Source organism: Saccoglossus kowalevskii, chromosome 15 (assembly GCF_978046115.1).
Source record: "Saccoglossus kowalevskii chromosome 15, keSacKowa6.1, whole genome shotgun sequence".
Lineage (NCBI taxonomy): Eukaryota > Metazoa > Hemichordata > Enteropneusta > Harrimaniidae > Saccoglossus > Saccoglossus kowalevskii.
The window spans coordinates 5,271,980-5,284,849 of NC_140655.1; the positions used below are offsets into that span (position 1 = coordinate 5,271,980).

Sequence of the window (12,870 nt, forward strand, 5' to 3'; positions counted from 1 at the left end):
GTACTGTCATGATTGAAGTGAGCCCTCACACATCCGTCTCAGTGCTGTCATAATTGAAGTGAGCCCTCACACATCCGTCTCAGTGCTGTCATAAATGAAGTGAGCCCTCACACATTCGTCTCAGTGCTGTCATGATTGAAGTGAGCCCTCACACATCCGTCTCAGTGCTGTCATAATAGAAGTGAGCCCTCACACATCCATCACAGTACTGTCATAATTGAAGTGAGCCCTCACACATCCGTCTCAGTACTGTCATAATTGAAGTGAGCCCTCACACATCCGTCTCAGTGCTGTCATAAATGAAGTGAGCCCTCACACATCCGTCTCCGTGCTCTCATAATTGAAGTGAGCCCTCATACATCCGTTTCTGTGCTGTCATAATTGAAGTGAGCCCTCACACATCCGTCTCAGTGCTGTTATAAATGGAGTGAGCCCTCACACATCCGTCTCAGTACTGTCATGATTGATGTGAGCCCTCACACATCCGTCTCAGTGCTGTCATAATAGAAGTGAGCCCATACACATCCGTCTCAGTGCTGTCATAATTGAAGTGAGCCCTCACACATCCGTCTCTGTGCTGTCATAATTGAAGTGAGCCCTCACACATCCGTCTCAGTCCTGTTATAAATGGAGTGAGCCCTCACACATCCGTCTCAGTACTGTCATGATTGATGTGAGCCCTCACACATCCGTCTCAGTGCTGTCATAATAGAAGTGAGCCCATACACATCCGTCTCAGTACTGCCATGATTGAAGTGAGCCCTCACACATCCGTCTCAGTGCTGTCATAACAGAAGTGAGCCCTCACACATCCGTCTCAGTACTGTCATGATTGATGTGAGCCCTCACACATCCGTCTCAGTGCTGTAATAATAGAAGTGAGCCCTCACACATCCATCACAGTACTGTCAGAATTGAAGTGAGCCCTCACACATCCGTCTCAGTACTGTCATGATTGAAGTGAGCCCTCACACATCCGTCTCCGTGCTGTCATAATTGAAGTGAGCCCTCACACATCCGTCTCAGTGCTGTCATAAATGAAGTGAGCCCTCACACATCCGTCTCAGTGCTGTCATAATTGAAGTGAGCCCTCACACATCCGTCTCAGTGCTGTCATAATTGAAGTGAGCCCTCACACATCCATCACAGTACTGTCGTAATTGAAGTGAGCCCTCACACATCCGTCTCAGTACTGTCATGATTGATGTGAGCCTTCACACATCCGTCTCAGTGCTGTCATAATAGAAGTGAGCCCATACACATCCGTCTCAGTGCTGTCATAATTGAAGTGAGCCCTCACACATCCGTCTCTGTGCTGTCATAATTGAAGTGAGCCCTCACACATCCGTCTCAGTGCTGTTATAAATGGAGTGAGCCCTCACACATCCGTCTCAGTACTGTCATGATTGATGTGAGCCCTCACACATCCGTCTCAGTGCTGTCATAATAGAAGTGAGCCCATACACATCCGTCTCAGTACTGCCATGATTGAAGTGAGCCCTCACACATCCGTCTCAGTGCTGTCATAATAGAAGTGAGCCCTCACACATCCGTCTCAGTACTGTCATGATTGATGTGAGCCCTCACACATCCGTCTCAGTGCTGTCATAATAGAAGTGAGCCCATACACATCCGTCTCAGTACTGCCATGATTGAAGTGAGCCCTCACACATCCATCACAGTACTGTCATAATTGAGGTGAGCCCTCAAACATCAGTCTCAGTGCTGCCATAATAGAAGTGAGCCCTCACACATCCATCACAGTACTGTCATAATTGAAGTGAGCCCTCACACAACCGTCTCAGTGCTGTCATAAATGAAGTGAGCTCTCACACATCCGTCTCAGTACTGTCATGATTGATGTGAGCCCTCACACATCCGTCTCAGTGCTGTCATAATAGAAGTGAGCCCATACACATCCGTCTCAGTGCTGTCATAATTGAAGTGAGCCCTCACACATCCGTCTCTGTGCTGTCATAATTGAAGTGAGCCCTCACACATCCGTCACAGTGCTGTTATAAATGGAGTGAGCCCTCACACATCCGTCTCAGTGCTGTCATAATAGAAGTGAGCCCATACACATCCGTCTCAGTACTGCCATGATTGAAGTGAGCCCTCACACATCCGTCTCAGTGCTGTCATAATAGAAGTGAGCCCTCACACATCCGTCTCAGTACTGTCATGATTGATGTGAGCCCTCACACATCCGTCTCAGTGCTGTCATAATAGAAGTGAGCCCTCACACATCCATCACAGTACTGTCATAATTGAAGTGAGCCCTCACACATCCGTCTCAGTACTGTCATGATTGAAGTGAGCCCTCACACATCCGTCTCAGTGCTGTCATAATTGAAGTGAGCCCTCACACATCCGCCTCTGTGCTGTCATAAATGAAGTGAGCCTTCTCACATCCGTCTCAGTGCTGTCATAAATGAAGTGATCCCTCACACATCCGTCTCAGTACTGTCATGATTGAAGTGAGCCCTCACACATCCGTCTCAGTGCTGTCATAATTGAAGTGAGCCCTCACACATCCGTCTCAGTACTGTCATAATTGAAGCAAGCTCTCACACATCCGTCTGAGTGCTGTCATAATTGAAGTGAGCCCTCACACATCCGTCTCAGTACTGTCATGATTGAAGTGAGCCCTCACACATCCGTCTCAGTGCTGTCATAATTGAAGTGAGCCCTCACACATCCGTTTCAGTGCTCTCATAATTGAAGTGAGCCTCACACATCCGTCCCAGCGCTGTCATAAATGAAGTGAGCCCTCACACATCCGTCTCAGTGCTGTCATAAATGAAGTGAGCCCTCACACATCTGTCTCAGTGCTCTCATAAATGAAATGAGTCCTCACACATCCGTCTCAGTACTGTCATGATTGAAGTGAGCCCCCACACATTCATCTCAGTGTTTTCATAATAGAAGTGAGCCCTCACACATCCGTCTCTGTGCTGTCATAAATGAAGTGAGCCCTCACACATCCTTCTCAGTACTGTTATGATTGAAGTGAGCTCTCACACATCCGTCTCAGTGCTGTCATAATAGAAGTGAGCCCTCACACATCCGTCTCAGTGCTGTCATAAATGAAGTGAGCCCTCACACATCTGTCCCTGTGCTGTCATAAATGAAGTGAGCCCTCACACATCCGTCTCAGTGCTGTCATAATTGAAGTGAGCCCTCACACATCCGTCTCAGTGCTGTCATAATTGAAGTGAGCCCTCACACATCCGTCTCAGTACTGTCATGATTGAAGTGAGCCCTCACACATCCGTCTCAGTGCTGTCATAATTGAAGTGAGCCCTCACACATCCGTTTCAGTGCTCTCATAATTGAAGTGAGCCTCACACATCCGTCCCAGCGCTGTCATAAATGAAGTGAGCCCTCACACATCCGTCTCAGTGCTGTCATAAATGAAGTGAGCCCTCACACATCTGTCTCAGTGCTCTCATAAATGAAATGAGTCCTCACACATCCGTCTCAGTACTGTCATGATTGAAGTGAGCCCCCACACATTCATCTCAGTGTTGTCATAATAGAAGTGAGCCCTCACACATCCGTCTCTGTGCTGTCATAAATGAAGTGAGCCCTCACACATCCGTCTCTGTGCTGTCATAATTGAAGTGAGCCCTCACACATCCGTCTCAGTACTGTCATGATTGAAGTGAGCCCTCACACATCCGTCTCAGTGCTGTCATAATAGAAGTGAGCCCTCACACATCCGTCTCAGTGCTGTCATAAATGAAGTGAGCCCTCACACATGTCTCTGTGCTGTCATAAATGAAGTGAGCCCTCACACATCCGTCTCAGTGCTGTCATAATTGAAGTGAGCCCTCACACATCCGTCTCAGTGCTGTCATAATTGAAGTGAGCCCTCACACATCCGTCTCAGTGCTCTCATAAATGAAGTGAGTCCTCACACATCCATCACAGTACTGTCATGATTGAAGTGAGCCCTCACACATCCGTCTCAGTACTGTCATAATTGAAGTGAGCCCTCACACATCCGTCTCAGTGCTGTCATAATTGAAGTGAGCCCTCACACATCCGTCTCAGTACTGTCATGATTGAAGTGAGCCCTCACACATCCGTCTCAGTGCTGTCATAATTGAAGTGAGCCCTCACACATCCGTTTCAGTGCTCTCATAATTGAAGTGAGCCTCACACATCCGTCCCAGCGCTGTCATAAATGAAGTGAGCCCTCACACATCCGTCTCAGTGCTGTCATAAATGAAGTGAGCCCTCACACATCTGTCTCAGTGCTCTCATAAATGAAATGAGTCCTCACACATCCGTCTCAGTACTGTCATGATTGAAGTGAGCCCCCACACATTCATCTCAGTGTTGTCATAATAGAAGTGAGCCCTCACACATCCGTCTCTGTGCTGTCATAAATGAAGTGAGCCCTCACACATCCGTCTCTGTGCTGTCATAATTGAAGTGAACCCTCACACATCCGTCTCAGTACTGTCATGATTGAAGTGAGCCCTCACACATCCGTCTCAGTGCTGTCATAATAGAAGTGAGCCCTCACACATCCGTCTCAGTGCTGTCATAAATGAAGTGAGCCCTCACACATGTCTCTGTGCTGTCATAAATGAAGTGAGCCCTCACACATCCGTCTCAGTGCTGTCATAATTGAAGTGAGCCCTCACACATCCGTCTCAGTGCTGTCATAATTGAAGTGAGCCCTCACACATCCGTCTCAGTGCTCTCATAAATGAAGTGAGTCCTCACACATCCATCACAGTACTGTCATGATTGAAGTGAGCCCTCACACATCCGTCTCAGTACTGTCATAATTGAAGTGAGCCCTCACACATCCGTCTCAGTGCTGTCATAATTGAAGTGAGCCCTCACACATCCGTCTCAGTGCTGTCATAATTGAAGTGAGCCCTCACACATCCGTCTCAGTGCTGTCATAATTGAAGTGAGCCGTCACACATCCGTCTCAGTGCTCTCATAATTGAAGTGAGCCCTCACACATCCGTCTCTGTGCTGTCATAAATGAAGTGAGCTCTCACACATCCGTCTCTGTGCTGTCATAAATGAAGTGAGCCCTCACACATCTGTCTCTGTGCTCTCATAAATGAAGTGAGTCCTCACACATCCGTCTCAGTGCTCTCATAATAGAAGTGAGCCCTCACACATCCGTCTCTGTGCTGTCATAAATGAAGTGAGCCCTCACACATCCGTCTCTGTGCTGTCATAAATGAAGTGAGCCCTCACACATCCGTCTCAGTACTGCCATGATTGAAGTGAGCCCTCACACATCCGTCCCAGCGCTGTCATAATTGAAGTGAGCCCTCACACATCCGTCTCAGTACTGCCATGATTGAAGTGAGCCCTTACACATCCGTCTCACTGCTGTCATAATTGAAGTGAGCCCATACACATTCGTCTCAGTACTGCCATAATTGAAGTGAGTCTCACACATCCGTCCCAGCGTTGTCATAATTGAAGTGAGCCCTCACACATCCGTCTCAGTGCTGTCATAAATGGAGTGAGCCCTCACACATCCGTCTCAGTACTGTCATGATTGAAGTGAGCCCTCACACATCCGTCTCAGTGCTGTCATAATTGAAGTGAGCCCTCACACATCCGTCTCAGTGCTCTCATAAATGAAGTGAGCCCATACACATCCGTCTCAGTACTGTCATGATTGAAGTGAGCCCTCACACATCTGTCTCAGTACTCTCATAATTGAAGTGAGCCCTCACACATCCGTCTCAGTACTGTCATGATTGAAGTGAGCCCTCACACATCTGTCTCAGTGTTCTCATAATTGAAGTGAGCCCTCACACATCCGTCTCAGTGCTCTCATAATTGAAGTGAGCCCTCACACATCATGAGCCCTCACACGTAGCTCATCATGTTTCAAAATACTGACTTGGCAATATGTTTTACAGGTGTGCCAGGACACTTCCGGGTGAGACCGGCTCTAATATGATCAGATAAGAATATGCTGTACACCACTATGTGCCGTAAACGCACTAACATATAATGGCACTACTTGGCTTTTTCACTGGGCTTCATATGACGTATAATTATGTCAGAATGTACAAATGAAGCAAATACATATATTGGATGACTGTTAATTAATATTAATTTACTAACTGTTTGTGTTTGACACGTTGATCGTAAACTCATAAATGACGACTATCTAAAAACAAAAAGGTGTGATTTTACAGGAAATTTTTTTGACGAGACAATTTCTAGATAATTCTGGTGTTTACTAGGCTTAACTGCAAATAGGGCGCAAGGAATTGTCACCACGACTGTTGCATGCCGGGAACCAAGTTGGGTACTTAGGTACTGGATGACAAACTATAGAGGAGCCGCCGTGACGCCCTCACAACCTGAAAAATAAAACATATACATTATTCGCAGATCAAATTTTCATCTCAATGTCGAATATGATCGGTGTATCACAATCTGGATTATTTGACAACAATTGCTCCCAGCATTGAATCTGAAAACTACAAAAAGTTGAGCATCGGGCCTGCGCATGCGTTGTCTTAACCTTCTAGTTCGATCTCTATCCAAACTTACTCTATATGGTCTCGTCTTGTCGCGAATGGGTACATACTCACCTGATGTATATTGACAGATGAAGCCTTTATTTACGTCACATGTGTCATCATCGAATGCCCACAATGTTAGTTTCCCATCGATTGCTGGATTGTGCCTGAAATGAAAAATTTATTAGTCTCGATTTTCAATAAGCACCTTGAACGTTGGTACGTGGTAATTTCGTGATAAAATTTTAATTTAAAGATAATGTTGGGATGCGTAATTCAACGGCAAACGCCACGCTTGATTTTGTCTTTTTGGCCTTCAAATTCAGAAAAAAATGACCAGTATAGAACGAAAGATTCAAAATATTGTTGATGGAATCCCATAAAATTGTCAAATGTAGTTTCTTTTGGCACACGGACCAATTCACTAAATGTTGGTAGAGATGTAGATCTGCTTGCCATGAAAACAACAATTAGTGGAATGATTCTTCATTCATACCTCAACAATTCAACAATTAGTGGCGACTAATTTCACTCAAATGTAATTTCTACAATATTGGTTTAAGAATATCTACAATTCCGACAAATTACATAAAACAACTATGATAATATTTGTCTAATTCTGAAACCGTTACGAATATTTAATGCAAAAAATTCGAATATTGTATCGGGTCAAATTATTTATTATTTAGACTTATCAACATATCTAATAAGTTTGAAATTACAGTAACCACAAATAAATCATGCTCTCAATTGTTGTTTCCATAGCAACCTGTTCCGTATCGCTACCAACATTTAATAAATTGGTGCGCCAGTGTCAACAGCAACTTCTTTAAAATTCATAATTTTCAAATCATTGCTTCATGGTAGTAATTTTGTTTTCTGAATTTAGATATCAAAATTGAGGGTGGCACTAGCTTTTTCCGAATTTAGCACTCACGACAATATCTTTAAGGCGGGAGGATCGTCACCTGCGAACGCGCGGGAATTGAGTCCCAAGCGACGATAACAACACACGCTAAAACGCAAAGACTCATGGGTAGACGCTTGTTTGTAAACAATGACACGCTATGGCCATTTGACGCATGCGCAGATGACGACTCCTTCAAGTGTGTCATTTCAAGAAATCCTTCCAGACTACATTGTAGATTTGTTCGAATACACACGACGATAAGTTTATTTAGATCCAGCGGTACAACGCATAATTCTTAGCTGCCAAGCAGACATTTCACCAAATCGTACATGTAATCTAAATTTGAGCAACCATTTTTTTTTTCACTTTCCCCCCTTCTCCTTTCTATTATCATTTCATTTTATGTTGTTACTTATATTTTTGTATATCTTTTTGTCATGTAAGATTATTTTGAAGTAATGTACTTTTTTGGAAAATATATATATAACAAAAAATTATAAAAGACAAAAAAAAATTAAAAAAAATCTAAATTTGAGCAACAGTTCAAACTGTATGCAAAAAAAATGCACAATATTTGACACGATGAAACAAATGGCCTTTACACTATGATATATAGCGACATCCTAGTACAAGGGTCAATGTCAGAATAACTAATAAATACGCAAATACGCTTACCACATCTGAATACAGTCTTGTCCATTGCAATTTTGCTTCACATTGTTGTTGGGTTGCACGACTGTTTTTCTACCAATCCTTTCTTCGCTCCACCCCTCGTGATAGGTCAGCTCAGTGAGATCAGTCCACATAAACACGTCTTCGATCATTCTATCACTTAGACCAATCCAGTAACCATTTCCATACGGTTCCCCTAGACCCGGATTCGCGTTGATGTACTTTCTCAGTCTCTTATGCAAACCCCTATAATTTACGGTCGCAAGAAACCCGTCTTCACTTTCACAAAAATCTCTGGCTTGTTCCCATTCTAATGTGGAGTTTGGGTAGAACTTATAACGCATCCCTTCCTCGCATACCTCTGTAATAAATGTAATGAGAGAATAACACTACGACAAAGACGTTCTGTGTTCGACATTGTAATATTCTTCGTTGAAAGCACCTGATTTTGAAAATTCATAAATATACTAATTCATAACGAAGTGTGTTTTATAGGCACACTAATAATAATTGTCATAATTACTAATTTCACATGAATATTAAAAACAAAGCATATTCTCTATAATTTTATATTTCATTTTTGTTGAATTATGATTGAAAGGAGTTAAATGAAATCACAAACTATGTAGCGCGTGTCAATAACTCATGTATGAGAAATAACTTATAAATATTTTACTTGGTAAAACTATTTTTGGTATTTTTCTCCATAAAAACGAAAGGATTTTACAATGTCGAAAACGAAAAATATTTATTGTAGTGGTAATGATAAAAGGTGCATATCCAATTGATTAATTGTTGTTGTTTTTTAATTAATAGTTCAAATATTTTGTCTAAAACAAACGCTGGAAACGCGCGCATGATTTTTACTTATAAATAGCGCCTCTAGCGACGAGATTAAGAAACTGACAAAGCTGTCAATATCGTTCACATTAAGCTGTGTAATGTATCACTTATAAATAAAAACAACTGCGTCGACATTATTTGTACTGTAACTAATTTTTACAGTGTTTTTTATTATTATTATTATATCATTTACAGGCAAGTAGTTTTATATTGGCAGACTACTTCACCATGTCCGCCATAATGTCTATTCTATTTCGAATCTACCCGGCTAAAATAGTCCTTCAGAATAATGTATATCAAGCTATCATATCTCAGGCAGTTGCGTCGAAGCATATATAGAAGTGAAGTCTGGATTTATTGATTGGATAGAATGTTGAGAACGCATTGTATAATTTGTTTGTATACATTATACATTCAATAAAAGGATTTACATTGGTGCCAGTGTTTGGTAAATATTTAGTTTAGACCCGCAGACGACATTTTTATAACCTCCGCTTAGTACCAACAGCACTGACTATTCACCCCAAAATTGGGTAATTATATTACAAATTTAATTCTTTTCTGATAGTATCCTTCAACGACCCAAGCGTATAAACGTAGTATCGTGTATTTCTTATATATTAAGAATGGATGTAATGCATATTTACTAAAAAAAAAACTTACCATCAAACGTAATCTAGAATAAAACAGAAATGGATTATTAGTGTTATTAATATTAAAGCTATTCTACAGTGTCCATTTCGTGTGAAACCTTTATCGAAAACATTGGTAACAATTTGTCAAACTATTCTGAGTAAATGGTATAACAGATTTCTTTAAAGTTTGTCAGAACCGGGGACTTAAATATATACCTGAATGTAGCCAATCCGAATGAACCATGGCAAGAACGGCAGGGTTGTGAATTAAATTAAAGATTACATCTTGTCCTACAGACAACGTGGCCAACCTAGATTTTGAGCTTATACACATTTATGGATGTTGGTCCCTGGGATCATACATTCAAAAAATCTATATTGACGACATTTTTTTAATTTGCATAAATCCAAAATGAAAATTATAATATCAAAGAACGTCATAGCTTCACATCTAAAGAGCTGTGGTCGCCGCACTGCGCATGTTCGACATTTGTGTTGATAAAACATTGATTGATCCCATATTTCAATACGCCTTTCGAAATATATCACAAGTACGAGGTTTGACCTGGGCACCATTTGCACTAATTACCACCGGAGACTCATTCGATGCCTTCCAATCACCAAAAAATATCTAATTAAAGCTTGGAAATTTCTCAGTTTGTACTTGTTGGTCTGCTTAACAGTCAACGTCGCCATCTTTGTTTATATGTGTGGCGCGACGACCAGCGCCCTTTAACATTTTATTGATTTAGAATAAAACAATGCTATAATGATTTGCAGAATAGAACCCTACCTTCGTCCCTCCCTCCCTCCCTCCCTCCCTCCCTTCTGACCATCGGACAATGTTTTGTTAAAATAGAGTCTAAAGTGTCATGGAAAATTCCGAAATTTGATTTTTTATTTCTATTTTTTGTTGCTAGGATTTGAAGGTTTGTCCTCATATCTCGAAATTGTGCTTGGTGACAGTGGGTGAAAGATCTTAAATTCTAATTATTATGAATTCTAATAGTGCTACACGTTTATAAATAATTACATAGAGTTTAATGGATTCCTAGTGAGAGAATATTATTTAAACAATTATGTAATGACAATTCCTTCCCATAATGCAGTGCACATGTTCTCAACAGCAAGTAGTACAAAATGTGAATTCGGTTTGAAAACATAAAAATACTATTGGCTCATGTAAAAAACAATAGTCCATTGAAAGCACATTGTGTGTTTCCTTTCATTGAGATCCCTTTCCAACCTTTCATTAACATTATTGTAAGTATATGGTATTGGGTCACATGTGGTAGCGGTATAATATAGAATTACTTACCGGTATGAGCTCGCAACTCGATGACAAAATCATTGTCATTGATATCACAATAGTTATCATTAACTTCATAGTGAGTGTGTTCAAATGTTTGCAGCTTCTGGGTTAAAAAAAATAGTACTTTATTATTCTGCGTCGTGGGAGTTCTTTAATCTAGCGGGCTTTTGTGCTCTCATAGATGCTTTCGTTTGTTCTCGTCGGCAGAGGACGCAACTCAAACTATGTAACCGCAGTTGATAATCTGATCTTCACAGTTAAAGGACGGTGGTCGTCGCGCTGCGCATGTGCGTCATTTGTGTTGATACACATTGATTTTCCCACAATCCAATGTGCTCTTCTAATGGAAATCACAAGTATGAGGTTTGACCTTCGCGCAATTTGCACTAATGAGCGCTGATGACCCTTTCGATACCTTCCACTGGCAATCACCTAAAAATATCTAATTAAAGCTTGGTAACGTCTCACGTTGTACTTGTTGATATGCGTAACAGTCAAAGTTGTCATCTTTGTTTATATGGAACCCATATATCTCGCGCATGCGTGACGCGACGACTACAGCCATTTAAACTCATTAATTTTGTGAAGGTTTAATAATGTTTGATAACAATATGCATGAATAATTATTCACTCTCATTTTACGATATAAAACTAAATCGCTGGTTAGATGAAAAGATGAACGATGGTAAACAGGTCGCAAGTGAAAACAAATAGAATCAGCTTCGATGTATCAATAACACTATTATCGGTTCTTGCTAACCAGTACGCACGCAAAACGTGAACAAATGCAAGACTCATAAATACCTGTCAATACAGGTAGATGATTGAAATACCGTGTTTCACCCACCTGTGACTGTGGAAAGATTCAATTTCACGTGTATAACTATAACCTTATACTCATATATTTGATTGATGTGTCAAGGAGCAGCAATAGCCATATCATTGTAATATAATGTATTTGTAATGTGTAAATAACAGAATCTTGCGACCAAACTAATTTCTGACTTCTGACTTCTAAAATCAGAATGACGTTTGCGATGCTCTGTCTGAGAGTGCACAATCTGTAAAATCTTAACATGCTCTGACGTACAGCTAAAGTTGATTTAAGAAGTTACTATATTCATATGTAATAGTGTGGATGAAATCACCCGACACGTTCTGCGTGGACGTAATCTCTTAATATTTACAATATCAATTCCTGTCTCGTGTATACCACCACGATTAATCATTTTATAACGGTGATCAGCGAATTAACATTAGCACATAGAGATGATATGACTGGGGAGCGCTGTAATCGGTATCTCATGGCAGTTTTGTAAAATGACGTCATAAGCACATTATTATTATGATTATCAGCATCATAGTTATGCCTATTTGACGGAAACAGCAAATACTCTGTGTCGTTAGCGTGGCATCGTTACTACGCCCGGGGCAACAATCATGCATTATTCTGATATCCATAAATCACATTACGCAGTACAACAAACTATCATAGCATGTCAATCAAAACTACTACTGAGTTGACACTTTTCCTAACATTATAAAACATCCGACATTATTTCGACATAACTACAAAGTTATCGCCTTAATGGGATTTTTAACGTACACACGTAACATATGAAAACATTCACTTACCAATTGCGAATAAAGTTTGAAGGATAAATTCCCGTTTCTCGGTTTGGGTTGTTCGTTCAAAGGTTTGAACACGTTTGGTGCCACGTCACCAGGAAACGTTGACTCACGGTGGGTCGTAGACTATAATAGCATGTAAAGAGCCCTACGGTCGTATGTTGAACAAATATCCTCTCCGAATTAAGGGATACTTAACAAAAGCACGTCTTTGGCCCATATGGCGGATTGCTATGATCTTTGTTATTTTGAAATTATTTATTCAAATTAATAAGTATTTGTCGTCGCTTTCAAGGAGAAATTGATATATGTATGATCTTGTTATTGAAAGAACGCAATGAACGTGAT

General features: G+C 41.0%; 1 protein-coding gene across 2 annotated transcripts; it reads right to left on the bottom strand.

The window, feature by feature from the left end:
- Positions 1 to 6,088: 6,088 nt before the first annotated feature.
- LOC100375655 (C-type lectin mosGCTL-7-like) lies at positions 6,089 to 12,669 on the bottom strand. 2 transcript variants are annotated; one of them, XM_006811812.3, is made up of 6 exons: positions 12,529 to 12,669; positions 10,900 to 10,996; positions 9,610 to 9,622; positions 8,107 to 8,464; positions 6,594 to 6,688; positions 6,089 to 6,359 (listed from the first exon to the last, which is right to left on the bottom strand). In XM_006811812.3, exons 2-6 carry the CDS (start codon positions 10,966 to 10,968, stop codon positions 6,328 to 6,330), a joined length of 567 nt encoding a protein of 188 aa, XP_006811875.1. In that variant the 5' UTR covers positions 10,969 to 10,996; positions 12,529 to 12,669; the 3' UTR covers positions 6,089 to 6,327. The 2 variants fall into 2 exon arrangements, with proteins under 2 accessions (XP_006811875.1, XP_085364391.1); XM_085508265.1 differs by having other exon boundaries at positions 10,900 to 10,993; positions 12,529 to 12,659.
- Positions 12,670 to 12,870: the final 201 nt, after the last annotated feature.